The sequence below is a fragment of the Oryctolagus cuniculus genome, chromosome 14 (genome assembly GCF_051225735.1).
Source record: "Oryctolagus cuniculus isolate XC-2025 breed Fujian yellow rabbit chromosome 14, ASM5122573v1, whole genome shotgun sequence".
Taxonomy (NCBI): domain Eukaryota; kingdom Metazoa; phylum Chordata; class Mammalia; order Lagomorpha; family Leporidae; genus Oryctolagus; species Oryctolagus cuniculus.
Window position 1 is genome coordinate 34,392,820 of NC_142880.1, and position 26,123 is coordinate 34,418,942.

General features: G+C 41.2%; 1 protein-coding gene and 2 long non-coding RNA genes across 11 annotated transcripts in view; 2 read left to right on the forward strand and 1 right to left on the reverse strand.

The window, feature by feature from the left end:
• LOC138845162 (uncharacterized) overlaps window positions 1–21,066 on the forward strand; it is a 33,942-nt gene extending 12,876 nt beyond the window's left edge. Inside the window, exon 2 of the long non-coding RNA XR_011381963.2 lies at window positions 18,720–21,066. This is a non-coding gene — a long non-coding RNA (uncharacterized LOC138845162). The remainder of the gene's footprint in view (window positions 1–18,719) is intronic.
• ZFP62 (ZFP62 zinc finger protein) lies at window positions 7,751–23,200 on the reverse strand. Of its 8 annotated transcripts, XM_070056531.2 has the most exons (4): window positions 22,826–22,878; window positions 13,967–14,083; window positions 12,894–12,946; window positions 7,751–11,621 (listed from the first exon to the last, which is right to left on the reverse strand). In XM_070056531.2, the coding sequence occupies exons 2-4, from the start codon at window positions 13,993–13,995 to the stop codon at window positions 8,908–8,910; spliced, it is 2,796 nt and encodes a 931-aa protein (XP_069912632.2). In that variant the 5' UTR covers window positions 13,996–14,083; window positions 22,826–22,878; the 3' UTR covers window positions 7,751–8,907. The 8 variants fall into 8 exon arrangements, 7 of the variants coding, with proteins under 7 accessions (XP_069912632.2, XP_089168653.1, XP_089168654.1 ...); XM_089312527.1 differs by lacking the exon at window positions 12,894–12,946 and having other exon boundaries at window positions 13,967–14,053; window positions 22,826–22,887; XM_089312528.1 differs by lacking the exon at window positions 13,967–14,083.
• On the forward strand, window positions 22,819–25,872 carry LOC138845161 (uncharacterized). Of its 2 annotated transcripts, none has more exons than XR_011381962.2 (2): window positions 22,819–22,955; window positions 23,623–25,872. It is a non-coding gene; the product is annotated as an uncharacterized LOC138845161 (long non-coding RNA). The 2 variants fall into 2 exon arrangements; XR_016220050.1 differs by lacking the exon at window positions 22,819–22,955 and adding an exon at window positions 23,055–23,199.
• The last annotated feature ends 251 nt before the right edge of the window (window positions 25,873–26,123 follow it).

A 26,123-nucleotide genomic window follows, 5' to 3' on the forward strand; every position in this document is an offset into this window, starting at 1 on the left:
TTATCAGCAGCCTTACAACACTACTGAAGCCACAGAGGCCCTATGAGGCCCTGGATCTTAGAACCTGTATCAAGCCTGGACCAGAGGTGACATGTATCCTTGTTGTTAGCCATTGCTTAAGGAAACAACCTGAACAAAGGCAGGGTAAAGCAGTTTACTAAATCATCCATTTGTGGGCAGTTTCAGACAGCAGCCAATTTTCTCCTGGGATGTGAGTGGGTGGACAAGCAGGGAGAGAAAGGAAAAATCCAGTCCAAATTCCTGATTCTGAGGAAATAGGGTAGAGCTAGCAATGCTGTCCTGTGGTGGAATGAGAAGGTGAAAAGGTCATGCCAAGATTGCCGCTGAGATGAGGTCATGCCAAGATGGCCACTGACAACATAAATTTCGTGGCAACAGGCCGTGATTGGATGGCTTTGGAAACCACATGACAACAGAGCCTGACTGACAACAGGCTGTGATTGGATGGTTTCAGAAACTGCCTGGCAACAGAGACTGACTGGCAACAGGCTGTGACTGGATGGCTTTGGAAACTGCCTGGCAACAGGCTGTGATTGGTTAGGGCATAGACCACCCCTTTACCGGATTGGCTGCCTTGGCTATATAAGTAGCTGTAGCAACTGAAATAAACGAGTCTGCGGGCTGCCTGCCTCTGGCCTGCTTTCACCGGACTCTTGGGGTCTGTGTGGTGACTCCACGCCTCTTGCCCCCACCATGCTCCTCCTCTCAGAACGAATCCTCTCAGAAGAAATCAACCGCAATACTGTTCATTTGGCCCTAGTTAGCTAGCCTCAGACTTTAATTAAAAATTTGTCTTTACCTAGATAATTTTTTTTTAAAGTTTTTATAGTGCATGAGAAATTCAAACCGTCACCATAAATAAAGACATTGCAGAATCTTTACACCTTTGGATTTTTAGCAGCAGTAATGTTAGCCTCAGACTCTTCAAGTCATTCATGAATCAAAACCACATGGAAGATAAGGTGGGGGGGGGGAGATTTACACATAAACCTCCAAATAGAATCCATACATCTTGATCAGATTGGAGATGAGATTACACAAAAACTTATGGGGACAACTGGGAAGACTTGGACATTTGTTGTGATTATGAAGTAACTGTTTCTTAGGCATCGTCATGATATTATGGCTATATGGGAGGCTATATATTCTCAGGAGAGTCATTAAGGCTTTAGGAATCATGATGTCATATTGACAATTGTGTGTATCCATGTATTTGTAGGAAGGGAAAGCAATTATTAACCAAGTAATCTAGATGTAAGGTATGTGTGGGTTTTTTATTTGCTTGTTTGTTTAAGAGGCAGGAAGAGAAAGGGTTCCCACCTACTGGTTCATATATCCAATACCCACAGCAGCCAGAGGACCAAAAGCTGGGAGCCAGGAACTCAATCCAAGTCTCCCTGTGGGAAGAAAAAACCCACCCTCTTGAGCCATCACTGCCAACCAAAGTCTGCATTAATAGGATGTCAGAATCAGGAGCCAAAACCAGGATGTTCTAATGTCAGATGGAGACATATGAACTGATAACTTAAGTCCTAGACTGCCTACCATGTGTTGTTGTTGTTGTTTTTACATTTTTTAAGTACTTGAAAATTGTCATAAAAAAATGTAGGGAGGTACATACATAGAAAACCTTAGGTAGAATTTGGGCTATCTTATATTTGAAGAAATGTTAGACTTTTATTTTCCTCAGCCAGTTTCAACTAAGCAGCCAGTACTTCACAAGGAATAATTAATTCACCCCCAAAATGCATATCCACATGTAAATTGATGTGCTTTTAAGTGTTTTACCTCTTGCACGTCTCCAGCAATTTCTCCAGTAGATAAAATTCTGTATCATTTCTGCATGCCCAAATCACTCCGCAGATTAATCAGCAAGTAATACAGAAAGATGTTTATTAGAAAACTGCATTCAACTTGCAGAAAACTGAGGTTCCAGGGCACTATGAAGAAATTAGAGGTAAATTTCTGTTCATTTGGTAGAGGCATCAGTTCTCTTTTGCATTCATTCCAAATCTTGTACAGCGTCTAAATTAGAAAGGCATCATTCTCTGTAGCTATACTAGTAACAGACACAGACTGTTTATTATGGTAAAATGCAGTTATTGCAGGTTTCTATTGTTAGCACAACCATTTTCCTGAGAAACCTCTCCCTGACTTGTTTGGTTAGTTAAAATTTTGTTGTTAAAATTAGCCTAGCTTATAACAGAGAAAATTAACATTTGTTGAGAATTACAGTTGCAATCTGGAAAAAGATTGAAGCAACCTTGAAAACATGTTCCAAGGTTTAACAAAATACTGGTTATACACATAGTTAAAAGCTTAAATACACAAAGGGTGTGTTGGTTATGTAATCTACTTATCAAGAATTGTGATTAGTGTTGAGAAGTCAAGCTGTCTTGGCCAGCGTTTCACCCAGTGGCTAAGATGCCCACATACCATATTAGAGTGGGCTGGGTTTGACTCCCTGTTCCAGTTTGACTCCAGCTTTCTGCTGATGTGGACCCTAGAATGCAGCAGTGATTGCTCAACTAGTTGAGGTTCTGAGTTGAGTTCCTGTCTCTTGGTTTCCCCCAACCCTGCATCCAGTTGTTGTGAGCATTTGGGTAGTGAACCAGCAAATAGAAACTCTGCCTCAAGTTACAAAGGTAGTGAATTAGTTTTTCCCAAAAACATTAGCATGCATGGGGTGGGGGATGTCTGCAAACCAGTTCTAAGGATCAGTTAACAGACATATCTGAAACCTGATTTAACATGATCTCTCGACTCCCTACTACTACAAATGAATGCTACTCCATTTTCTTCACTTTCTCCCCTTTTGATCAAAACCCACAGCAAAGCATTGAAGATCAGTCTAAGAATTAGAAATGTCACTGCTGACATGGGTCTGTCTCAGGAAATTATGTCCATCATTAGGGGGTGTATTTGGTAGCTGTAATAGTAAAATAAATTAATAGAAATAATAAAACAGGCATTTGAGCGACAAGGAGGCAGCTGAAGCACCAGAGCTTCAGGTAGGCCAAGTGACTTGTATTCTCTGAGGTCAACAAGAAGTAGCTTGGTAATTACTTTCTGATTGTTAAGATACCATTATTTTTACTTTAGTAGTAGTCCTGACACATTGAGATACACAAAAGACAAGCAATTTAAAGAAGGAACAGACAATAAGCAATGATAATTAGCAAAGAAACAATTTGTAATCCTGACTTCAGGAGTGCCCCTTCTCCTGAAGGTAACTTCTATGTTAAAGAACTTTAAACCTGTTAAGAGAACTAGATGTAAACCTAAAATATCCCATTAGGGATTTAGCAAGTTTATGGAGCCTTGTGGCTTCATATTTAATCTATGAGTATATATTAATTCAAGTATAGAATTAGTATTTTAAAATGCAAGGGGGTAGGTGTTTGGCATATCATTTAAACTTCCTCTTAGGATACTTCATCACAATTAAAATTTCTCTGGGGAACTCCACCTACTACAGGGAAGCTGAAGGAACTATAATAGAGAAGAAAACAATGTTGTTACAGGTAAGGCGTGGCAGAATTTAACCCAGAAGAAACACAAAGTGGTATGTTAATTCACCATTATGTGCTGCTCTGAACTGCTTTCCAGGAACTTCTCCACACACCCTTATGGTGTAGGTGAGCCAATGTAAAGAGGAAGGATAAAACAGTATTTCTCCATTTGCCATATCTGTGGTAGAATTCCTTTCCCTGACTTGTGACCAATCACTTCTTTCAAACTCCTTTGCATAAGGGGCCTAATCAGTGGGATGGCATTAGGATGTGGGACCTTTGCAGGGTGGGGAGGAGGGGGTCATTAAGTCATGAGAGCAGAGCAGAGAATGAATTAGTGCCCTTACAAGAAATTCAAGAGACCTCTGTCATCACTGGAGGATGCAGCAAGGTGCCACCTATGAACTTGAAAATGAACCCTTACCAGACATACAACCTGAGGTGCCTTGTTTATACTTCCAAGTCTCCAAAGTTTGAGAATTAAATTTGTTTATAGGCTACTCAGTTTGACATTTTATTAGATAAACCTGCAGATTAAGACACAAACCATTACTGTTTACACTGTACATCCTTTTTCATTGTTTTCCATGGGAAATTGACATAATAACCAAAGTTACCTTTACCAGAAAGTGAAAGGATTTAACCTTCTGTTTGTTGAGGTTTTTCATTCTAGATATTTATATTTTTATCCTTCTCATGCTTATGACATTTTCCCATACATATTTAGTGAATAAAATCTGGTGTTAAAAGATCTTGACCAGGGCCGGCACTGTGGCACAGCGGGTTAACACCCTGGCCTGAAGTGCCAGCATCCCACATGGGCACCAGTTTGAGACCCAGTTGCTCCACTTCCGATCCAGTTCTCTGCTATGGCCTGGGAAAGCAGTACAAGATGGCCCAAGTACTTGGGCCCCTGCACCAGTGTGGGAGACCCAGAAGAAGCTTCTGCTCCTAGCTTCAGATCGGCACAGCTCCAGCCATTGCGGCCATTTGGGGAGTGAACCAGGGGATGGAAGACCTCTCTCTCTGCCTCTCCTCTCTTTGTGTAACTCTTTTAAATAAATAAATAAATCTTAAAGGGGGGGGGGGTCTTGACTATCTCCCAGGTAATAGAAGTATTTTAGGCTGATTCAAAGTAGATCTGCTTCCAATTTACCTGCTCTTGTTCACCATTTCAATTCCATCTTCAGTGCTGCTAATTTGACACTTTTTAGTGTTGGTTTTCCTAAGTTAGTGATTTTTTTTTTTCTTCTTGCATCTCAGTCTTTGGAAGAGGATGGGGTGGTCTCAAAACCACCTCACATCCCCAGCTGGCCTGAGTAGGCTCATCTGCACCAATTCATTGGACCTGCCATAGAGTGTATACCTAGAGCATAGAGACCAAGAGAAATCACATCTGGGATCAGTCTGGAGAGCACAAATTTAGCCCTATGTATACTTGAGGCCCATGTCTAGGGATTCCAGATCATCCAAATAGATGGCAACCACACTAGAAGTGTTCTTGTGGCTGGGATGCTCAGAATCCTCATACAAACCTGGTTATCCCCTCTTTTGTTATTTCACCTGTATCTCCCCTTAAGGAAAAAGTGCGTTAGGTCCACTTGGAGATTTTTCTAAGTGTAGGTATGTGGGTGAGGGTGGCATGGGTCTAGAGCCATAGGCACAGGGCACATGGAATGCTCAGGTGTCTCAGTCATCTCAGAGCTGGACTGACCTATAGCAAATAGAAGACCAGCCCATTTCATGGCATCCTCCACCACAGGCCAGCCCTATCACAGTAGCCACTTTAGAAGATGCTAGAGTGCTTCAATGCTGCCTTCGATCAAGCTGTTCTATTGTTCAACTTTCTCAAAACACTCCAATACAATGTCCTGCCCAGATACCACTACTTCCCTCTTCTTGGTCAGTCATAGTCATTTTCCTCTGAACACCTAGAGTTTAGTTCAGATATTAAATAGGGTGATTTTGCCTGTGATCTTCCATTTAATAATCTGCCAGAAACTAGTTCCTACCATCTTTTCCTCACCCAGTGGCAGTGAATTGCACCAGGAAGACCCTCAGTAAGAATTTGCTGAATAAATTAGTCCATTTGATAAGGTCCAGTTTGCCAGTGTCACTTGTGAAGGACATCAAGCAAGTGTAGTCACAAAATTCCAAAATGGAGTTTTTCAAAAATACTCTGTCTCTGTCTTCACTCCATCCTACCCTTCTCTTCCACTACATTCCTCAATATTTACTGATAGAGGTTGGAGACAGTGGAAGAATTATACTCTTAGACAGAGGCATTGAAATACCTGGATAGATAGGAATTCTAGAAACAAAATTGTGGCTAGACATTGTTTTTTTTTTTTTTTTTTTTTTGGATTTTCATAGTTTTAATTCAGAAATGAAAAGCTACTCAGATCAACTTATTTGAACTCACATCCAATAGGAAACATTCAACTTTAGGATAAAAAATAAAACTGGAAAGAGTCTACTTGTTTTGGGTAAGGGTGTAGGTCTACAAGCCTGATTGGTAAGTCATAGCTTTGTACAGTTAATAAACTGTGTATTCAAGTATGTATCATTCATACTTGGCATATACAGAATTTATCCAATTCTAGCAAGGTCAGCACAATTTGAGAAAATTTTCAATTCTACACCATGGATCTCCAGTATGAAAACTCAGAGTTGATGATAACCACAGCAAAAGTGGTTATCTCATTTCCTGCACATATAATCAACTTTTAAGATATCAACTTTACAGACTTTACAATTTGTAGGAAAAAATGGCAGTTGTTCCTGTAGTTGCAGACACTATGCCATCAAAGTGTACTGATTTTAGAGATTGTTCTTTTAGAAAGATTGTGGACTGTGAGGCCAAAGACCAGACTTAAAATTCAGCCTGTACTGAGAGGTCCCACCCACAGGATTCTTCGACAAGTTACTTACCTTGTAGAAGAGTCTACCCTTACCTTTTGAGTAACAGCTAACAGTTTCATGCAGCTAAAAATATTTCAGGGGCAGGCATTAGACCTAGGAGTTGAGACAGTTACAAAGTCTATACACCACGTCAGAGTGGTTTCAATTTCCAACTTGCTCCCAATTCATTTCCTGCTAGTGCAGACTCTGGGAGGCAGCATGTGATAGCTCAAGTGGTTGGGTCCCTTGCTACTCATAGAGAAAACCTAGATTGGGGACTGGCACTGTGGTACTGTAGGCTAAGCCTCCACCTGTGGTGCAAGCATCCCAAATGACCACCAGTTCCTGTCCTGGCTGATTCTCTTCTGCTCCAACTCTCTGCTTATGGCCTGGGAAAGCAGTGGAAGATAGCCTAAGTCCTTGGGCCCCTACACCCACATGGGAGACCCCAAAGAAGTTCCTGGCTTTGGATCAGCTCAATTCCAGCTGTTGCGGCCATTTGGGGAGTGAACCATCAGGTGGAAGACCTTTTCTCTGCCCCTCTCTCTGTAACTCCACCTCTCAAATACATAAATAAATTTTTAAAAATTTATTTATTTCAGAGGTAGAGTTATAAGAGGGAGAGACCAGGAGAAAGGTCTTCCATCCACTGGTTCACTCTCCAATTGGCCGCAATGTCCAGAGCTTTGCTGACTGGAAGCCAGGAGAAAAGGAGCTTATTCTGGGTCTGCTACGCAGGTGCAGGAACTCAAGCACTTGGACCATCTTCTGCTGCTTTCTTAGGCTATAGCAGAGAGCTAGAACAAAAGAGAAGCAGCCAGAACACAAACAGGTGCCCGTATGGGATGCCGGTGCTGTAGACAGAGGCTTAACCCACTATACTACAGCACCAGCCCCAAATAAATAAAATCTTTAAAAGAAAACCTAAATCAAATTGCTGGCTTCAGCCCAGCCCAATCCTAGCTACTATGGGCATTTAAGGAATGAACCTGGGTGTGTCGAGGGGGACCTGTCTCCCCAATTTTTTTTTTTCATGTCAAATTCTGTTAAACAGAATTGTTTGTGTGTGAATAATACCAACAAGTTATGGTCCAGCTCCAGTATGAGAATCATATTGCTTACCTGCAGTCCCCTGAAAACCCATTCTGTGCTTCCAGTTCAGGTTCCACATAATTTCTGATAAGACCTAAGCTACTAGCCCCTTAGAATGAGCCCTGTGCTACCCTCCTGGTTTTGGATCTGGTATAATGTACTCCACAAAAATCTGATTTACAAATGGGTGTAATATTGCTCCATCTAAATTAAGTCACCACATCTTTATATTTGAGGAATTTTTTTATTGTAGTTTGACCTTACCTTGGCACAACTATCTAGCCTTCATGGCAAAAGAGTGAAGCCTGAACAAATATTCATAACTGTTTACAGCAGACAATATACACATGTACTGCATGGAATCTTTACAATAACACATTCCAAAACAATAAAATAATTAAAAAGATTAAGAAACATTAATTTCCACTTCTCTCTTGATTACCATTAACTAGCCTTTTAGCTCCTGCAATAAAATTCCCTCCTTCCCAACATTCTTATTCACTGGAATCCCTGAATCAATTCTTACTGTCATGTAAGGTGCAAATTAATGCTGAAAATGTGTTAACATTATTCAGTGTGCCAAAATCCTCTCCATGGAAGAACCTTATTATTGTAGTATAATATGTGAATACTACCTTCTAGGTTTTCACTTAGACACACATTTGTCATTCGAGAAAGTTCATTTCAAAACTTTAAAATATTTTACCCACTCGTGTATTACAATATTATATTCCAATCAATTTACACTTTTATGAGTGACCTTTCTCCTATCTCCTGTTAGCTAAGTTTATACTTTGTACATTCACTACAAAGAAATACAAATTTTGTTTCAAAAGTTGCCATCTGCCCCCACCGAACCATTCAATTATATCAAGTTTATACTTCATGATCACAGTTGATAAATACATTTATATTCCATGAAGTCTCTCTCTCCTGAATTTGCTATTAGAGGCTTTTCTTGTATTTTTCTCCCACTGACCAATTTACAAGTGAGATTCAAAGCAATACCTAATTTTTTATATTAAGTTTTTTCACTAAAATATGAACTTAGGGCGTCTGTATGTTTAATTGATGTCCTTACCTCATTTGTGTGTTTCTATGTCCAGCTATATCTGCTTATTTTGAATTATTTTGTGTTCCATCACTTTAATAGTTTTATCTCCAGTATGAATTATGCTATATTCCAAAAGAGCTCAACTATCTTGACAGTGGAGCCTTTCTTGCTGGTTTTGATTGAAAACCAGATAGAAAACATTAGTCAAAATCATCTGGAATGGTTTTAACTTCAAAAATTAGAAACCATGAATATAGACCACAGACATTCTTACATTCATAAGGGTCCCCTCTCCCCACCTGGAGTTCTTTGAGACTTGTTAGTCTTCTACAGAGGCATCCTCATCCTAGTCCCATCCAGAACATTCCCTCCCTCATAAGTTCTCTTCTGGAATGTGCCACCATGATATCCCATATTTGTCACATTCAAGGACTCCTCTCCACTATGAATTCTTTTATGTTTGGTGAGATTTGATCTGATATTAAATGCCTTCCCACACTCATTGCATCGGTATGGCTTCTTTCCAGTGTGAATCCTTTTGTGTTGGTCAAGGACTGATCTATAGTTGAAGGATTTCCCACACTCACAATTATAGGGCTGCTTTCCACGGTGTATGCTTTTATGGTTTATAAGACTTGAGTGTGAGATATATGCCTTTCCACATTCATCACATTCATAGGGCTTCTCACCTGTGTGGATCCTTTTATGTACAGTAAGGCCTGAGCTGTTCCTGAATGCCTTCCCACACCTATCACATACATAAGGTTTCTCACCTGTGTGAATTCTCTTGTGTTGAGAAAGAAGTGAGCTGTAACTAAAAGATTTCCCACACTCAACACACTTGAATGGTTTCTCCCCAAGATGGATTCTTTTATGGCTCATAAGAGTTCTGCTTGAAAAAAAGGCTTTCCCACATTCATCACATGTATAGGGTGTTTTGCCAGGATGGGTACTTTTATGGTTAATAAGGCTAGAGTGTGAGATGTAGGCTTTTCCACACACATCACATTCATAGGGCTTCTCCCCAGTATGTATTCTTTTATGCACTTTAAGGCTTGAGTTGTTTCTGAAAACCTTCTCACATCTATCACATTCATAGGGTTTCTCTCTAGTGTGGACTCTTTTGTGTTGAGAAAGGAGCGAGGTATAATTAAAAGATTTCTCACACACATCACACTTATAGGGCTTCTCCCCAAGATGAATTTTTTTGTGATTTAAAAGTGTCCGGTATGTGATGAAGGCTTTCTCACACTCATCACACTTAAAGGGTTTCTCTCCAGGGTGTATACTTTTATGATTTATAAGGCTTGAGAGTGAGATGTAGGCTTTGCCACATTCTTCACATTTGTAAGGTCTTTCCCCAGTATGGATTCGTTTATGTACTTTAAGGCCTGAATTATTTCTGAAAGCTTTTCCACACTCGTTACACCCAAATGGTTTCTCCCTTGTATGAATCCTTTTATGCTGTTCAAGGGCAGAGCTATAGTTGAAGGATTTCTCACAATAGCTACATTTATAGGGTTTTTCCCCAAGATGGATTCCTTTGTGATTTTTAAGGCTAGAGCGTGAGATATAGGCTTTCCCACATACATCACATTTATATGGTTTTTCCCCAGTATGGAGCCTTCTGTGGACCTTGAGGCCTGAATTGTTTCTGAAAGTTTTGCCACAAACATCACAAACATAAGGTCTTTCTCCAGTGTGAATAGTTTTATGTTGAAGAAGAAGTGAGTTATAACTAAAGGATTTTCCACACTCCTTACATTCATGGGCTTTCTTCCCAGGGTGAATGCTTTTATGAACTGCAAGGCCTGAGCTATAGCTGAATGCTTTGCCACAGACATCACACTTGTAAGGCTTCTCTCCTGTATGGATCCTTTTATGCACTATGAGGCCTGAGCTATTCCTGAAGGCCTTCCCACATTCATCACATTCATAAGGTTTCTCTCCAGTGTGGATGACTTTATGCTGAATGAGGAGAGAGCTATAATTAAAAGATTTCTCACACTCATCACATTTATAGGGTTTATCTCCAAAGTGGATGCTTTTATGGTTTAAGAGTGTTCTGCATGTAATGAAGGCCTTTCCACACTCATCACATTCATAGGGTTTCTCACCCGTATGGATCCTTTTGTGGACTCTAAGGCCAGAGCTGTTACTGAAGGTTTTCCCACAGATGTCGCACTCATAGGGCTTTTCCCCCGTGTGGATTCTTTTGTGAACTCGGAGACCAGAACTGTTCCTGAAGGCCTTTCCACATTCACCACATTCATAGGGCTTCTCCCCAGTGTGGATCCTTTTATGTTGGTCCAAAACAGAACTGTAATTGAAGGATTTTCCACACTCATCACACTTACAGTTCTTCTCCCCAGAATGGGTGCTTTTGTGGTTTATAAGGCTGGAGTAGGACATGTATGCTTTCCCACATTCATCACACTTATACGGCTTCTCCCCAGTATGGATCCGTTTGTGGACTCGAAGGCTGGAGCTGCTGCGGAAAGTCCCTCCACAGTCATCACACTCATAACGCTTTTCCCCAGTATGCATAATTCTGTGTTGAACAAGGCGGGAATTATATTTGAAGGATTTCCCACATTCATCACACTTATGTGATTTCTTAACAGTATTGTTTTTCAGTTGTAGATTAGAGTGAGAGGTTCCATTAATGTTCTCCACACATCTGCCTTGTTCAATGCTTTTCTGTTCTACAGGGGCAGTCTGATGTGGAACATGTTTTGTGCTTTCATGTAACCTTTTCTCAGATGCCTCATCTTCCTGTTCTGTCTTAATATTTGCCATGTTCTTGGGTTTGTCAGTCTTTTCCTTCATGCCACCCTTGTCTTCTTTCATTCGTTTTCCCTCAATCTTTTCCAGGTCAATCTCTACTTTGCTATCCCAGTCATAGGTTGCACCAACCTGATATTCTTGCAAATGATCCTTATGAAGGCCTTCTACTTTTGGCCATGTACAGTGTGCATTTCCAACATTTTCATATTTTTCAGCTGATTCTTCATCCTCAGTGCCAGTCTTCAAATGTGACACTAAACCAAGAAAATGAAAATTATACCTATTTACTTTGTTTACCAAAAAAACTAGAAGAATCACTTCAAAATTTATACATTCACATGACCAATACTTATTGGCTGCATGCTGTGTGACAGGTATCCTTTTTAAGGACTGGGGATACAGCAATGCACATGACAAAATTTCTGCTGTGTGCATGTAATGTTCAAATGCTAAAGCTCAAGATTTTCAACATAATGAAGAGTTTTTCTACATAATGAAGAGTTTTTCTATTCTTATCTAACAGTTGAGCAAAAGGACAGGATGAATGGATTGAAATTATTGAAATGATGAACAGAACCAAGAGCAACACTAATCAGTATTTGACTATCACCACCTAATCATGAAAAAACAGAAGGAAGCAGACATCTCTGAAGGAAACACAAAAATTAGTTAGAAAAATGTTATTTTTTTTAATTACAAAGTTACATATAATCAGCACACAGGCAAAATTAAAGAGAGTCAGTACTTAGGTATGCATGCCAGGGAGTGAGTTATGAAATCATAATAGTCATTGCAGAGATGAAAAAGAAAATCTGAAATTGTCTGAAGTTGGTTTGTCTTTTTGGACCTTTCCTCTAAGGAAATTATTACTCTGGAAAGTCAGTAGTCAGGGAAGAATGCCATGTGGAAAGTCCAATATGCCAGGGAGAGATACTTTCATTTCTATGTGTGAACAGGCTGTTTATAGTCAGGGCATATCATAGATTAGCAAAAAACCACGATTTTTAAAAAAGCAAAAACATAAACAATCAGACAAAGGAAATATTGCCTTGGTTCAAACATCTAGCTGTAGGTCCTTGAGTTATTTAACCTCTTTTGGCAGCATTTTCCTCTTCTCTAAAATGAAAGCAATAGAGTTGCTATAAATACTAACTGAGACAACATATTTAAAACACTGATAACAATGCCTGTCATTTAGTGATTCTACATATTATTAATTTTATTATTAAGTACTATGATTAAGAATTTGGGATTACTGGATCTGGATCAGAACCTAGAGATAAACCCTATGACTGGAAGAATAAACTCATTCCCAAAGCCAGCTTTAAGGGCTAGACAGAGACAGGTCCTCTTTGTTCCTCTGTAGGCACTCTATAGAGGACTGTCACTCTATCAGCATCCACAATCCACTGACAAACTGACTCCCAAGAGCAAACAAAAGAGTTCTAAGCTGGTTATCCCCCAGCCTTAGATAATTACACATCTGTGATTAACATTAGGTAAAAATAAAGATGACTCCTTCTTACCTTGGGTGTCAGACTGCACTGGGTCAGGGCTAAGAAATTCTGTCACAAAATGACTATTAAGTAATTAAATATAAGGTAATAATTAGTACTAAATAAGAGATCATCAGAGATTACAGCTCATTATCCTTCCTATTTTCATTGCTTTGGACAGAAGAGTCCATATCATTTGAATTGTGAGGACTACTTGGTAGGCAGTGGAATTCCAGAACCATCAACTGTAACACATACTTTATTTGTGCATGAATCCTTCTCCCACATACATCAGGGCCTTTGTTTCACCAATTTCCTTTTTGATCTAGGCTCTACCATTTCTACTTACCCTCAGCCCTAAGGACCAAAAAATGTTCAGGTTCATACAGACATAAAAAGCAAATCTGCTGCTGGCACCATGGCTCACTAGGCTAATCCTCCGCCTGTGGTGCCAGCACCCCGGGTTCTAGTCCCGGTCAGGGCACCGGATTCTGTCCCAGTTGCTCCTCTTCCAGTCCAGCTCTCTGCTGCGGCCTGGGAAGGCAGTGGAGGATGGCCCAAATGCTAGGACCCTGCATCGACATGGGAGACCAGGAGGAAGCACCTGGCTCCTGGCTTCAGATAGTCGCAGCGTGCCAGCCGTAGCAGCCATTTGTGGGGGGAAGGGGGGTGAACCAACGGAGGGAAGACCTTTCTCTCTTTCTCTCACTGTCTAACTCTGCCTGTCTTAAAAAAAAAAAAAAAAAGGCAAATCTGCTAAAACATACACACACAAGGTGCTAGGGAGAAAAGATGAGGAGAAAACTTTGAGTGGATACTAGACATTAAAACATACTACAGGGGCCAGCACTGTGGCACAGCGGGTTAAAGCTCTGGCCTGCAGCACCAGCATCCCACATGGATGCCAGTTCTAGTCCTGGCAGCTCCTCTTCCAATACAACTCTCTGCTATGGCCTGGGATATCTTCAGACTTCAGGCATTTGGGGAGTAAACTAGAGGATGAGAGTTCTGTCTGTTTCTCTCTCACTCTTGCTTTCATCTACAAATTAACAACAATTAAAAAAAAAAAAAAAAAAACACACAGGACCGGCACTGTGGCGTACCGGGTAGTCGCTGCCTGCAGTGTGGGCATCCCATATTGGTGCCAGTTCAAGTCCTGCTCCACTTCTGATCCAGCTCTCTGCTATGGCCTGGGAAAGCAGTAGAAGATGGCCCAAGTCCTTGGGCCAATTGGGAGATGAACCAGTGGATGGAAGACCTCTCAACCCTTCTCTCCCTCCCTCCCTCCCTCCCTCTCTCTGCCTCTCCTCTCTGTGTGTAACTCAGACTTTCAAAAAAATAAATAAATCTTAACAACAACAACAACAAAAAAAACAGGATAGTGTCATGGTATGGTAGGTTAAACCACTGCTTGGGATGCTGGCATCCCATATCAGAGCATCAGTTTGAGTCCTGGCTGCTCTGCTATGACCTGCTCTCTGCTATGACCTGGGATAGCAGCAGAAGATGGCCCAAGTCCTTGGGACCCTGCACCAGCATGGGAGACCCGGAAGAAGCTCCTGGCTTCAGATCAGTGCAGCTCCGGCGGTTGCAGCCATCTGGGGAGTGAACCAATGGGTGGAAGACCTCTCTCTCTGTCTCTACCTCTCTCTGTAACTCCGTCTTTCAAATAAATAAAATTAATCTTTAAAAAAATTATTAGGGAAAAGATGGTAATTCAAATTATTGAAGGAAATACTTAGAGAAAACACGTGTAACTGCCTCTATAACCTGGGAATAAACACGGCTTTCTAACTGTGACCAAATACAATCAAACAGATACATTTGACTATATTAAAATACAATTGTGGGACCAGTGTTGTGGCACAGTTGGCAGACCCACTGCCTGTGACTCAGCATCTCACATGTGCACTAGTTGGTGTCCCAGCTATTATTGCACTTCCAATCTGACTCCCTGCTGATGGCCTGGGAAAAGCGTGGAAGATGATCTAAGTGTTTGGGCCCCTGCCACACATATAAGAGACTCAGATAAAGCTCCTGGCTTTTGCTTGGCCCAGCCCTGGCTGTTGCAACCATCTGGGGAGTATACCAGTGGATTAAAGATCTCTGTCCACTCTGCCTGTCAAAAATAAAAAAAAATAAATAAAAAAATAAAAAAAAAGATCTCTGTCTCTCTCTCTCTGTGTAATTCTTTCAAATAAATAAATCTTTGACATAAATAAATAAAACTGCAAAATAAAAATATCATAAGCAAAACTGAGAAGTGATGGTAAAGTAAAAGAAGATATTTGCAACATAAAACATCATGGTGTGTGTGTGTATATATATATATATATATATATAGACCAATATCCCTAACAGAAAAAGAATTTTCAAAAATTGAAGAGAGGAGCTGGCATTATGGTGCAGCTGGTGATGTAACTGCCTAGAACACCAGCATTCCATATGGGCACCAGGTCAAGACCTGGCTGTTCCACTTCCAACTCAGTTCCTTGCTAATGTGCCTAGGAAAACAGAAGAGGATGGCCCAAGTACTTGGGCCCCTGCGCCCACATGGAAGACCTGGAAGAAGCTCCTGGCTCCTGACTCCAGACCAGTCTAGCTCCAACCATTTGGGGAGTGAACCAACAGATGGAAGATCTCTCTCTGTCTCTCCTCTCTTTATAACTATGCTGAAAGGCATAGTAAATCTTTAAAAAACACTAAGACTAAAAAATGATACATAAAAATAGGGAAAAGACACATAAAATTCACAAAAAGAATATTAAAATAGCCCTTGAAACTGTGAAGATATTCAACTTCAATTATGGTAACAGAAATACAGACTATAGTAAGATACCATTTCTCAACTGTTAAACCTGAAAATGTTCGAAGTTGGACAAAAAACTCGTCAATGAACATACTCTCATACATTACTGAGAATACAAGTTGACACAACCTCTGTTAGGGAGAAGTTGACAATATCTAACTCTCTCTTCCTCTCTCTCTATACATACATACATACACACACACACACACACACACACATATATATATATACATACTTACCCTTCAATTCAGAAATCCCAGTTCTAGGAATTTATAACTGAAGATACACCTCCAATAATACAAAAGTATGTATACATAAAGCATTCACCATAGCATTATTTATAACTGCAAAATCTGGAAAACTCTCTACATGTCCAAGCATAGAAGACTGGTTAAATAAACTATAACAAATATATGTTACAGAGTACTAAAAAAGAATGAGAACATCTGTGAATTGATATGTGCAATTTCTATGATATACTATAAAGCCAAAAAAGCAAAGTTAAGTGAGGAAAATATGCTTTAAGAAAGAAAAATAAGACAAGCATGTAACTGCTTATCTTTATAGTAATACCAGAAAACAAAAAAAGTTTGCTCCTTATAAAGGGTTTAAGTGGGAAACAGAGTAGGAGGAATAGGGAGAGACACTCCTGAGTATACCTTTTTGTATAGCTTTTATTTAGAAGCACAAGAATGTTCTGCATATTTAAACAATAAAATTAATAAGGATGAGAAGGGGGGTAAAACAGCTAAGAATGAAAGCAAACAGAAACAAACCCATTTGTGTTTCACATGAATACCATAAACACAGAAAGGAAACAAAAAGAAATAATGTCACTTAAGACCATAATACTTGACTGTATACTGTATACAAATATTGTATACCAGTCTTAGGAAGGCTGGAAGGGAGTTATAAGCAAACAACTGATAGTTAGCAGGTCTGTTTTCTATAGTGGTATGAACAAAGAAATTCTGAAACAATTTTAGATGCACTATGGGACTGAGTAAATGAGGTTTGCTGGGAGTTCAAATGCTGGCTGCTCTGCTTCCAATCCATCTCCCTGCTAACACACCTGAGAAAGCAGATGGCCTCTGCCACCCATGTGGGAGATCCAGTCAAAGCTGCTGGCTCTTGGTTTCAGCTTGGCTCAACTCTGGAGCGTGAACCAGAGGATGGGAAGATCCTCCCCCTCCTTGTAACCTTGTTTTTCAAATAAATATATCTTTCAAAAAAAAAAAAAAAAAAAAAAAGCAGTCTTCATGTCTCTTTTCCCCTCATGCCTTATCTATTTAATCTGATTTCTTCCATTCAGACCATGCTATTTTAGCTTCTTCGAAGTCAGCTGCCTGCTCCCCAGGCTACTACCTTTAGGTGCTCCCTACCCCCTCCTTCCATCCTGAAACTTTCCTTTTCTGACTCAATATATTTATATACACCCATTCTCCTTTAACAGACCCAGCACCTACAAGCTCTCAGACCTTCATCTCTGTCCCAGAGCCTATTACAGACCCTCACATCCATCCCTGCATGCTCCTTTGCCTAAATCAGAAATAGGTTCTCTTATCTATATCCAAAACAGCTGCTAAGATCAGCTGATTCTATTATCTAATTGGTCCTCAAGCTCCCTCCCCACCCCACCTCCATTCTCTTTTAAGTTTTCTGCTGAAGCCTTCCTAAATTTTCTGAATGACTGCCCCAGTCTCTCCTTTCCTGCTTACCCCATCCAATTCTTCCTCCACCAGCTGTGAAGAAGTTTGCAAAATGTACACCCAGTCACTTTCTGCTATGGTCTGAATGTCCCCTCCAAAATTCACACTGAAATTAAATTGTCATTGTAACATTTTTAGGAGATGGAACCTCTAAGAAGTAATTAGGCCTAACCTGTACCAATGTATTACTGATATTATTGTGGGAGTGGATTCCAAATAAAAAGGTGAGTTTGGCTCCATTTTGCCCTTCTCTTTGCCCTTCTGTCAAGTGATGGGTTTGTAGCAAAAAGCTCTCAGTGGAAACCAGCACCTTGATCTTAGGCTTTCCAACCTTTAGAACTATTCTAATTTTAAATTCACCAGCCTAGTTCTCTCTTTTTTTTTTAAGATTTATTTATTTATTTTTTCACTGGTTCATTCCCCAAATGGACACAATGGTTGGGGCTGCACCAAGCTGAAGCCCAGAGCCCAGAACTCCATCCAGCTCTCCCACATATGTGTCAGGGGCCCAAGTATGAGTTACCAAGCATTTTAGCAGGGAGCTGGATCTGAGGCAGAGAAGCCAGGACACCAACCAGTGCTCCAGTAGGGGATGCTAAAGTGGTAAGTGGTGGCTTAACCCAATGCACAATGCCAGCCCCTGTGGTGTTTTCTTATAATGAAAAACAAACACACTTCCAAATGCTAAGTTCTTTAAGGCTATTCATTGTGACAACCTAAGTCTTCTGCACCCAACACTAAATGGTAACAAGCTAATTCACCCCTCACTCCCACTGTACTCATTGATTCTCTGCCTGTCTTTTCCTTAACTCTCTCTGATAGGCTAATTCTTAGTTCCTTCCATGTCTGCTGAAATTGTTTGATTGATTGCTGACTGGCCCAGTCTGTATTAAATCAAAAATGTTAGTATTTCACTGCTTACCTCTCTAACTTATGCAAAAACTAGTAGTCTCTCTGTTCTGGCTTTGCTTTACCTCCTGTTTGGGTAGGAGGGGTGGGAAGAGTACATTGTTCCATAATCTGATGTAATGCATTCTCTCCTCATTGAGTGAAATGTGACTGGATCTGTATAAATGTGCATCATCATTGAAAACAGATGGCTTGAAATGAAATTCATATTAATCGATACTAGAATAACAACAACAAAAAGAAACATAGGCTAAAACCCACTAGAATAAGTGCTGCTAAAATATAAAGGCAACCAAGAAAATGTACCAAAATGTTAAGTTATCCTTACAAACAATACTGAAGATGCACTCCGGCGTCTTAGTCCTTCCTAAGCTGAATGCTGCACAGGAACTTACATTATGAACCATACCCATCTTTTTTGTTTTCCAGGCCCTGGGCTAGTCCTTAGAAATGAAGAAACAGACAAGACAAGGCTCAGCTATCAAGTCATCTGCAGACTAATAGGAAACTGACAGGAAAATAATATGTGATATTTTAAAACAACTGAGACAAATGGAGTGTCGCTCCCCCTCTTCGTGGAGGAACGACACAGGATCCTGCCTAGGCTTCCTATCCGAGTCACGGCACCATTATGTCGCTCCCCCTCTTCGTGGAGGAACGACACAGGACCCTGCGCTGTTCTTTCGTCTGCTCGGCCCTCCCCGGGTTTGCTGCTGGTTCTTCCCGGGTTGGCTACTATCCCTTCCACCTCCGTGGAAGGGCAGTTCCCCCTGGCCACATTCCCCACTTCCGCAGGGGAGCGGCACACCGCCGGCCGGCTTTCTCGGGGGCTGCACAGGTGTTCCTTCAGATAGATGTTCCCCTTAGATGTTCCCGGTGCATGCCGTCTCTCTCCTCCTTTATAGTCCTCCTCCACCAATCCCAACTCGGCTGCCCACACGCCGAGTACGCTGCTCTCCTCCAATCAGGAGCAAGTCCTACAGTTTATTAGCTGAACTGGAGGCAGCTGTGCGGAAGCTGTTTACTTCTCTCCCAGCGCCATATTGTGGGAGAGCAGATGCATAGAATAAGTCTTAATTCCAGTAACTCAGTCTAGTCCGGTTGCTCCCCACAATGGAGGAAAATTAGAATGGTATAGACTCTGCTTCAAAAGATTAGGAAGAGCACCATAAAGACAGAAGTGGGTATTCCCAGCAGCGGGAAGATCATATGCAAAGGGGATGGTGTTCACCCCTCTTCAGACATCTCTAGTGGTGGGCAGAGGCAAAATCAAAGAAGTAGGCAAAAATAGGCGCTACACAATATTTAGTATGTTTCATACTAAGGAGTTCAGACTTAATCCTCAGAAGTTTTAGGCAAAAAAGTAGCAAACTTGGATATGCATTTTGAGGAATCATTTATTTTATTAAATCAAGAGATTAGTAAATACTTTCTCTAAAGGGCCAAATAGGAAACATTTCAGGCTTTGTGGGCCACAATAGGAGTGTTGATTATTATTACTATTACCTTACAAATGCAAAAATCAGTTTTAGCTTGCTGGTTATGCAAAAGCAGACTGTAGGCCCAGCAGTCTATAACCCTCTTAGATAAAAATCAAGGAAGGAATCAGTTAATTTAAGATGATGTGACAGTGGCTCATGGTTATGGTAGATGTACCCTTTTAAAAAAAAATGCAGATTAATGAATGCTAAAGTGAAATCGCCTAGCGTCTTGAATTTGCTTTAAAATATCTCAATCAATGAAAAATACAAAGGCAAAAGTGAAACAAATCTAACAGAATCCTGATAATTGCTGAAACTGAGTGATGGGTGTATGGGAGGTCACTGTACTAGTCTACTTTCCCATATAAATTTTAAAAATAAAGATCATTCCTACTACTTGCAGAAGAAGAAAATGGATTGAGAAGAGAATGAACTTAGTTTTGAAATTGAAGATCGATGTGGTCGCTAACTCATGCATCCTCTAAGGACACAAGAAAGGAATTACTCCAAAATCATCACTCCTCCATAGAGAAGGATGAAAAAATTTAAATTTCCTAGAAGTTCTAAAGGCTGGGTGGGAATCCCTTTCTAACCTATTATCAGTAGAGAATTTCCTTATAGCCTGGTTATATTTGTCAAAAGCCATAGAATGCCATCCACTCTTTCCAAATAACTTCTATGGTTCCTGTTCACATTCTACCACCAATGCCTAGAAAACTGCCTGCAGACAGTAAGAACCTTCCCTTAATTCCTTCTGTCCCTGCCCCTGGAGAATCAAAAGCCATTTCTCAAGAGACTAGACAACTTCAAGAGATGAACTGTAATTCCCTCTGGCTGAAAATATTTTCTCATTAATAACACACTGCATCAAGCAACAGGTGCAATGTGCCAATAGCTAATTTAAGTTCAGAGTCCAACCATGCAGGTGTTCTACAAGCCACCCTACCATCTCAAATGTCACATCTGTATTCTGTATCTTAAATTCTCAGATACTATATTTGACTTGAAGATGAACAGAGAAAGAAAAAAATTAATAGGAAATATGATCATAAAATGCTTACCAGCTCAGAAAAGTTCCTAGAGAGAGAAGGAGCAAGTGAATGACACGAATAAGAAGTAAGAGAGGTGGGTGATACACAGGTAAGAGAGAAAAGAGTTGGTGCTCTAGGTATTATTGCACTAAATTTATGAATATCAGAATTGTAGATGGTTAACATGAGTTGGTTCTATTGCTTAAGAGTAAAAAATAGCAATGGTGGGCTTTCCTTAATGTAAAATAAATGAACATTCTCATATCTATGGTGGAAAAAATATTTCTAGCCATCCTAGGTAATAAGTAAAGGAGATTATGAAAGGTGGCTTGAGTAGTCATGAATAGATTAGTCTGTTGAGCTAGTTTGTTAAGACTAAACATCATATAGGAAAATATCAGGAGGAAAAGACTATTTTATTTGTTCTTTATACATGAAGGATTATTATTAATAATTTGACATCTTTAATAACCTGTCAATAATTGCTTAAGTTAATGTAGAACAAAATTTTTTATGATTATTCAGTCCTTTCTTTAAAAGCCCTCATCCTACACATCATACAGTATACAACTGTTTGATAACAAAAATTGGCAACAGCCCATACTTCCTCAAATAAATCCCAAAAATTACAGACATCCAAAACATCCAAATAATGGCCAATCACGGCACTTTACAAAAGAAAAATCTTTTAATGCCCTATCTTGTAACATGCAGAGATCTGCAAGACAGAGTAAATGAAAGAAGGGGCAGGTGTAAAGTACTCTATCATCTATGTTTCTTAAAGGGAACTAACGACATTTATATTTGCCAGTATTTGCTAAAGAAACCCTGGAAGAATACATTCAAAACTTCCAAAGCTACTTAGGGATGTTAGAAGACCGTTGAGAGGAGTGGGAGGAAACCTTTTCACGGACAACTTTTTGTTTTTAATATCTGAACCATAATAATGCATCACATAGTCAAAACTTCATTTTAAAAAAGTGTCTTAAGGGCCGGTGCTGTGGCTTAGTAGCTGGCAGATGCCGGCTGGAGTCCAGCTGCTCCACTTCCATTCCAGCTCCCCAGTGTGCCTGGAAAAGCAGCCAAAGATGTCCCAAGTCCCTGGGCCCTCCAACCCACATGGTAGACTCAGAAGCTCCCAGCTTCCCACCAGCCCAGCTCTGGCTCCTGTGGCCATTAAGGGAGTGAACCAATGGATGGAAGCTCCCTCTCTCTGCAATTCTATCGTTCAAATAAATAATAGGACCTCCTGCTTTAAAAAGAAAACATTCTTGCTGGCTACCTCGTCTAAACGTCTTGGAGCAACACACGCTCCATTCACCCTTTAGAGTCCCACAACCGGGCTCCTGCAGGGTGCCCCGGACTCTAGGGGCCTCTCCCACCTTCCTCTCCATAGTCCTCTCTGCCTCAGCTCGCGGAGCCCGCGGCAGGTCGCCTCCGGGAGCACCGGCGTGCTACATACCAGCGAGGCTTCCCAGGTCGAAAGCCAGCTAGGTCTCCCTGGGGCTCCATCCACACTTGGCGTAGGGAGTCTCTCATTACCACTGGTCACTACCAGGAGGTGGGGTGGAGAGATCGAGTCACACATCACCTGTGGAGTTCCCTATGGTGCTCGAAACAACTCAAATACCAAGGCAAAACTAAACTGCAGGGGAGAAGGGAATCCTAGAGCGCTCATTTTCGGAGCTAAGGAACACGGGAGCGAGGCCACGGCGGTTTACTGAACACCAAGTGGCCTGAACTCGATCCTGACCAGCTCAGAAGACCGGAGGTGGGGTCTATGTGGAGCCCAGTGTGATTCAGAGCCGCGCCCCACACTCCTCTACAGGCCTAAGGGCTCCCTCCCCTCCACGTCCCAAATCGCGAATCCAGAGATTTGAACCGGGACTGGGCACGGTTCCCCAACCCCCCACCGCCCAGCCCCGCCCGAGACCAGAGGGGCAGCCAGGACCCAGCCAAGCAGAGAAGGGCGTGGCAGGCCAGGGCCTGGGGCGGGAGCGCGGGCGGCCGCGGACTCACGTACTGGCGGTGGCGGCGCCGCGGGAGCCCGGCCGCCGGCGGGACAAAAGCTGCGACGGCCCGGCCGGAAGAAACGGCTCAAGCCACGGGGCACTTCCGCGCCCGCTCTGGGACGCTGGAGGACCAACTCGATGGTACGTCCTCACGCAGCATGGCGGGGTGTGCGGTGAGGATGGTTCTTTCAACCGCTGTTTATGCCCAATCCGTGGCGCGGCCTGGAAGCGAAACCAAGAAACCACAGGAATGGCTTCTTGTTTCTCAGCCCTTTATAGCTCGTGGTAGGATTGGGGGGCGGGGGGTGCACAGTTAAAAAAGTGGCCCAGTAGAAGAAATAAACAGCTAACAACCTGCCTGTGGACTGGAATACACCATTACAAAGTGAGGCTGCGAGCCACGGCCCGGGCGGGTCGGGGAGAGGGCGGTTCCGTGGCGGCTCCCGCCTTGCTGGAGGACTGAGTGGGGGCGGGCGCAATGTCCCCAAGCATTGCAGACCCGAGTGGCATCGCCCTGACTGCTAGCACCCAAACCCAGAGTATAAAATGACTTTCTAAAGCTATCCCACCCCTTTTTTTCCGCAGTAACATCTAAGTCATTTTCATCTTATGTTTGAACAGCTGTGAAATGCGTGCAGAAGTAGGTCAGGAAGTTCACGGAAAATAGAATTAATAAATGTGGTCTTTTTTTGTGCAAAAAAATTCAAAATCGTAAATGCCAGAGGCTCCAAAAACTTTCAAGACACTACACGTAAATGTTATTATTTTTGCACCAAAATAAGCCTGCCTTTCAACTTCTTTTTCCCAGTCTCTGTCGTGGGAAGCGACTGGTTTAGGACAGATAGTGAAAGAATTCACCAGAGTTGTCTACTACAAGGAAACAACACAGCAGGCAGCACAACTGAACGCTGAGAGCCGCCATGGGGTGAATGGAAGCAATGGGAGCACAGCCAGAGGCGCACCAGTAACAGCAGTCAGTGGCTTCTCAGGATGAGGTATTCTTCCCGATCCAAAAAGCTCTCCCAGGAAAGTGCTTTGCATTTCTGGGTGGAGCTGGGGAGCCTGCAAATCATTTAGCTTTGGGATTTGCCCCGAGTCCTGGGGCAACCCTCTGCAATAGCATGCTTTCAATTTTGGTATTTTAATAGCAAAATTCCTTATCATTCTTTCAAATGTGTCCAATGTTATTTAAATCCACGATGATTTGATATTACTATCCACTTTAACATCCTGAAATTTTACATCTTTCCGGGTTTTTACTTTGAACTTAAACGTTTATTGTGTTCAACTCAATGAATTTTTTCCCGATATAAAATATTTCCAGTTTATATGTCTCACTGAATTTTATCCTACTCTAAAAGTTTCTACTTTATTTTGTTGTAAACTCTAGCATATATTTGCATACTTAAATTAGAAGTTTGCAATTTTTTAACTTAAGTTTTATTTTCTAGATTCCTAGTAAAATTGTATAAATATATTGCAAAATTATTTTAGCAGTTTTTATATAGAAAGGGAAATGCTTTAGAAGTGTTAGGTAGGAAGGTAGACATTAGCCAATGTGTGTGTGAGGGGCCTAAGAACATAAAAGGGGAATTCATGCAATTGAATGAGGGAAGAAATGTAGACTCATGTTTTGGAAGTAGATCAAAAAAGTCTCTCCCGTGATAACCCTGGTAGGTGGGTTCCAGCCCTCTCCCAGGGACCTATTAAGGGAATCTTCACAGCCCAGTGCCAGGATGTCTATGAATTCTGATGACCTCTGCCCAGCAATATTCCAGAAGAAGAGAATGGAGGTGGAGATATGGTGAGCCAATACGCATAAAACCTGAGTCTGAATTAAAACTAGGCTCTCAGTTCTTTGCTGAGATGCCCACCTGGCCTTCCAAGTGTATACTCTTCATTAAATTTCACTTGCATGCTCACTGCCCATCTCCATCTCACATCTGAAATTCCCTTTTTATGGGAAAACAACATCCTACGTTCCAGCCATCCCAAGTAAGAGAAGTGCAACTCTGAGTGAGATGCATTTTTTAATAGTTCAAGTTGTTTATACTGCTCAGATGAATTTTGCTTACTGCTCAACTGAGCCAATGCTTGGCACCAACTATAAATTCATTGTTTTATTTTTATAGATGCACGAGTTTTTCATGGGTGCGTAGAGAGAGTAGAGATTTCATTGTAACAACAAATTTTTGTGCCACCTTGGGCTCCATGCCAAAGCTTCGGGCCTTGCAGGACGTCTGGGCCAGAGCTGTCCTGGAGCAGACTGGCAGCTAACCCTCCTGGAGTTGCCCCCAAATAGTTGTCAGGTTCATGCAGCTTTTGAGCACTTGAAATGTACGTAGTGAGGCTGAAGATCCAAACTTTTATTTACATTTAATTTAATGTAATCTAATGGCTCCAGTATATCCCTAAAAGAACCTTTGGCCAGTCCTCACAGATCACTAGAAGAATTCACACTGCAGATTGAAGACTGCTGTGTTAGGATAAGGAGTAAGCAAATTTTTAATTTTTATCTTTTACAACTCTGGAATTTTCCTCTTTCTTCTTTGCTTTCCTCACTCCTGAATGCCCCCTGCCTTACTTCGACCATGGCCAGAAGACTGGGTTTCTCCCAAATAGGCAGCAAGATGGAAAAGTATTTACATCCAGTTTAGGACATTTTGCTCAATGAAATGAATTGTGTAGTGGGAGTGATCACTGGGAAGCTCACAAAAAAGATCTTAATTTATGTGATTTTTATTTTAGGTGATTTTTGTTTCCTTGTTGAGCCTTGTTATAAGTCTTCACACATACACATGCTTTTTCCAACACTTGTTTCTGCAATGTCTACAGATTATGATTTCCTCTGTTTGTATGACTATTAAGCACATGAAATGTGGCTAGTCTGAATTGAGATGTGCTAGGAATGTAAAAAACCACACTGGATTTCTTAGCCTAGTAAGAAAAGAAAATGTAAAATATCTTGTTAATATTTTTGTGTTGGTTACATACTGAAATAATAACATTTGGCTCTACTGGATTGAATAACATTTTCCATTAAAAGTAATTTCACCTATTTCTTTTCTGCTTTAAATGTGTCTTCTAGAAAAACCAAAAATCACACCCAAGGCTCACACATTTCTGTTGGATAGTGCTGCACTAAATAACCTAGAAGTAGAGCAATAGTATTGTACTGGAGTTTGCCCTTGGTTTGAGGCTCATCTGCCTCCCTTTACTTTAAATATGGTTTAAATGTGAACAAAAGTTGAGCTATCCCCACAAGGACTTAGTTCCAACACCGTTTTTAGACATTTAATTTAGTCATAA

Bases quoted from the DNA above. Each gene is read 5' to 3' on its own strand.
- ZFP62 (XM_070056531.2), bottom strand. From the start codon at position 13,995: ATGCCCACACTGCAGGCAGCGACTACCCG. The intron at 12,947-13,966 runs GTACGCCACAGT...ATTACTTAATAG, and splicing joins CTGCAGGCAGCGACTACCCG to TCATTTTGTGACAGAATTTC. The intron at 11,622-12,893 runs GTAAGAAGGAGT...TTCTTGGTTTAG, and splicing joins AGTGCAGTCTGACACCCAAG to TGTCACATTTGAAGACTGGC.